Source organism: Leptonychotes weddellii, unplaced genomic scaffold (genome assembly GCF_054177405.1).
Source record: "Leptonychotes weddellii isolate Sample4059 unplaced genomic scaffold, ASM5417740v2 HiC_scaffold_4384, whole genome shotgun sequence".
NCBI classification, from domain to species: domain Eukaryota; kingdom Metazoa; phylum Chordata; class Mammalia; order Carnivora; family Phocidae; genus Leptonychotes; species Leptonychotes weddellii.
This window is the reverse complement of record NW_028010600.1, coordinates 1-3,601: the sequence shown is the minus strand read 5'-3', so window position 1 is coordinate 3,601 and position 3,601 is coordinate 1. Positions and strand designations below refer to the sequence as shown.

At 48.0% G+C, this 3,601-nt stretch overlaps 1 protein-coding gene across 1 annotated transcript; it reads right to left on the bottom strand.

Moving 5' to 3' along the window:
* Positions 1-319: 319 nt before the first annotated feature.
* LOC102732630 (calcineurin subunit B type 2) lies at positions 320-2,559 on the bottom strand. Its single transcript, XM_081810920.1, has one exon. It carries the CDS (start codon positions 2,510-2,512, stop codon positions 2,000-2,002), a length of 513 nt encoding a protein of 170 aa, XP_081667046.1. The 5' UTR covers positions 2,513-2,559; the 3' UTR covers positions 320-1,999.
* Between the last annotated feature and the right edge of the window lie 1,042 nt (positions 2,560-3,601).

Below are 3,601 nucleotides of genomic sequence, written 5' to 3'. Positions count from 1 at the left end.
ACTCCAAATTCAGGTGTGTCTGAATCTTTCAACGATGTTATCCTGCAATGGGGCTATGACTCATATCAGTACAGGGTTGGGACCATTTATTATTAATACATTTTTTATAACTGCACAGGATTTAAAGGGACAGAGATTCCTATTTTTTTTTTGTGGTTCCTTAATAATCTACTAAATAAAAAGTATGGCGGGGAGCCTTGGTAGATGGGTGCCCTGACAGTAATTAAATGTGTGGACTTATTTTTCCTACTTTTGTTTTTTTAAGACTAGCGACTGGCTTCTTCAAAATAGAAGGTTAATAATATCTTTCAAACAGATCTTCCTCATTCTGAGAAAAATCACCTGAGTTTTGTCCTGTGTAGGGAAGTAGGTTTCATTGTCCTGGTGTTTGGGGAGCTTTCAACCTTTCCATGGGCAGTGGTCCACCGTAAGGAAGAGGTCTGGTGTGAAGTGGCAAGTGCTGGGACCAAGGGCAGCTGGTTTTCTGAGAACTGACGGTACGTGGGGCCTCGGAGAGCTGGTAACATCTGGAGTGTAGGCAGTGGTATATTTATTGGTACACGAGTTCTCCAAACCAAACAACAGGAAAAGGTTTTGCTCCTTTCCGTGATGTGCCAGTTCCACCATGGCCAATCTCTTTCTTTTTCTTTCTTTTTTTTTAAGATTTTATTTGTCAGAGAGAGAGAGCCCAAGCAGGGGGAGCGGCAGGCAGAGGGAGAAGGAGCCTCCCTGCTGAGCAAGGAGCCCGATGCGGGACTTGATCCCAGGACCCTGGGATCATGACCTGAGCCAAAGGCAGACACTTAAACCAACTAAGCCACCCAGGCGTCCCTCCCATGGCCAATTTCAATCTATCAACATGACATCACTAAACACGGAGCTAGGAAGAGATGCACACACATTGCCCTCACCCAGTGTGACTAGGCTCCAGTACACACCTTAGCTGCAGGTGTATTCTCATGTGAGGAATTCTGGGCTGAATGTTCCATTAGAGAAAAGGCTTCCTGGGGTGAAAGAGCTCTCAGCTTCCCTGCCAGGTTCCAGGTCTGATGTTTAAAACTGAGTTTAGCTAGTGCAGACGGCATTTCCCCCTGCTGCAGAGACGTAGTTGCCCATCTCTGCCTCTGTCTTGTGGGAAGAACGACTCTGAATCTGTCCCTTTCCCTCTAACTGGGGGTGATGGAGGGGCTGGGTTTTGGAGGTAAGAGCTTTCTGGGAAGGTCCCTGCCCTGTTTGGCTGGAAGCAATCTTAACTGAACTTCATATCAGGATGGGTAGCCCACCCTGAAAAACTGCCACTGAGGCTGAGAGTTGGGCTGGGCACTTAGTCCAGGCTTAGCATTTCTTGTAAGAGTCCTGAGACCAGTTCCTGGTCAGGAGCTGGAACAACAGGACAGGAGGAGCCCTCCAGATGGGCTCAGGGATTTCTGGATGCAAGACGGGGAGCAGGCTGCAGCCTAGGAAAGATGGGCTTTCACTGCCCAGAGAGAGCTGATTGAAAGTTGCTCAGCCAAGAGAAACAGATCTGTTTCTCTTGCCATAACAGGAAGTTAACAATCTGTCAAGAGAACCTGGATACGAGTAAATGAAGAGTTCACCTGATTTAAATTGTGCAATTTCCTCCCATCTATAAAACTATGAGAATAAAGGCAAAGATATGTATATTTTCTTATTTTTGGATTTTTAAAGTTCTTCTTGACTCTATAGTTTGGTTTCTGAATCAAAACACAGAAAAGGATGTTTAGAAAGGCCTTTTGATTTTCTTTCCCCACCATTCTCCTTCATCTTGGTCTCCCCCAATCAGGGTGTTACCCTGAATCATTGAGAGAAAAAGAATTAACAACACAGAGTTGGTCATGAGGTTCGTGTTAGAAAAATGTGGCTTCACAAAGAGAAACACTTCCAAATAAGTCAGAGAGACAGCTGCTGGGCTGCCTTGAGCTGATCTTAAAAGAGACAGAAAGGGAAGTAAGAGTTGGTGGGTGGTGCTCTTAAAAGCTCACACAATCACCACCAACTTCTTGTGGACCTCCAGGCCTCCGACCACAGCGCTGAATTCCTCGAAGGATATTTTCCCGTCTCCATCCTGATCCAGGATGATGATGGTTTTGTCCACGAGCTGCTGTAACTGCCAGTCCTTCAGGTTGTTGCCCACCATCAGCTTCAGCACCTGGAAGAGCTCCCCGTTGGAAATGAAGCCATCTTTATCAATGTCGTAGATGCTGAAGGCGAACCTCAACTTCTGCTCCTCGTCCCCCCTGACGCTGAACTGGGAGGCCCCCAGGATGAACTCCTTGAAGTCCACTTCTCCGTTGCCGTCGGTGTCGAAGATGTCGATCACTCGCTGCACCAACGGGTTCTGCTGCAGCTCGGGCACGGACATGAACTCTTCCACACTCAGAGAGCCCGAACAGTCCAAGTCCAGCTTCTTAAACCTCTTGCCTAGCCTTTTAATTTCATCGGGGTTGAAGCGGGAGCATATCTCCTCCGGGTAACTGGCTTCATTTCCCATTGTGGACGCAGCACCGCTCCCAAGGGCGGTGGGCGCGGGCGGGTTGACGGTTGCGCGGTGGGGTGGGGGGTGGGGGGGCGGAGGCTTGGAGAGCTCACGGTCCCCCCCTCCACCTGATGGAAGCGATGGAGCAGGGAGGGGAGGGACGGGGAGAAGGTAGGAGAGAGTGGAGCGGGTTGGAGGTTGGGGAGATGGACCCCCAGAAGAGGGACAGGCTGACAGGCTGCTCCGCCCTCCTTCCTTCTTTTCTCCCTAGTTCCCTTGCTAATATTTTATCTTCTCACTTCCTCACTTTTCCTTAGTAAACTCCAAAAGGGCAGTATCCCCAGCACAGTGCCCGACGTGCGGTATGTGCTTAATCAGTATGTACAGAATGACTGAGCGAACTGCAGTCACGGGCTCTTCATGCTTCTTCGCGGGCCTAGTGCAAGGACTAAATGAGGTAATACATTAAAGCGTCGATCTTATACATATTTCCTAAATTCTCTACCAGGATTGACATCCTTCTGGTACAGTGGTCCCTGACCTTTTTCAAGACATGGGGTTCAGGGTCTTTGTAAGAGACCACCCAGATATCACACAGAATTTCTCACACGATCACCGAAAAGTGGTAACATATTCCTGAGGAATATACACAATGCTGAATTCGGGGCATCTTTCAAGAAAACACAGTTCCCGGGGCGCCTGGGTGGCTCAGATGGTTAAGCGTCTGCCTTCAGCTCAGGTCATGATCCCAGGGTCCTGGGATCGAGTCCCGCATCGGGCTTCCCGCTCCTTGGGAGCCTGCTTCTCCCTCTGTTTCTCTCTGTCTCTCATGAATAAATAAATAAAATCTTTAAAAAAAAAAAAAAAAGGAAACACAGTTCCCAAGAATATAGCTTTGGTTGCCCTAATACTTGGAAGCCATCATCTTATGGCTGGTCTTCATCTTTTTTGAACCAGAGCCTGGTGGCCATCCTGCGGACCACGTTTGGAATGGCTGTAATGTGCCCAGAGAAGCCTTTTGCATGTTTTTTTTTTTTTTTAAAGATTTTTTATTTATTTATTTATTCATGAGAGACAGAGAGAGAGAGAGAGAGAGGCAGAGGG

Bases quoted from the DNA above. Each gene is read 5' to 3' on its own strand.
- LOC102732630 (XM_081810920.1), bottom strand. From the start codon at position 2,512: ATGGGAAATGAAGCCAGTTACCCGGAGGAGATATGCTCCCGCTTCAAC.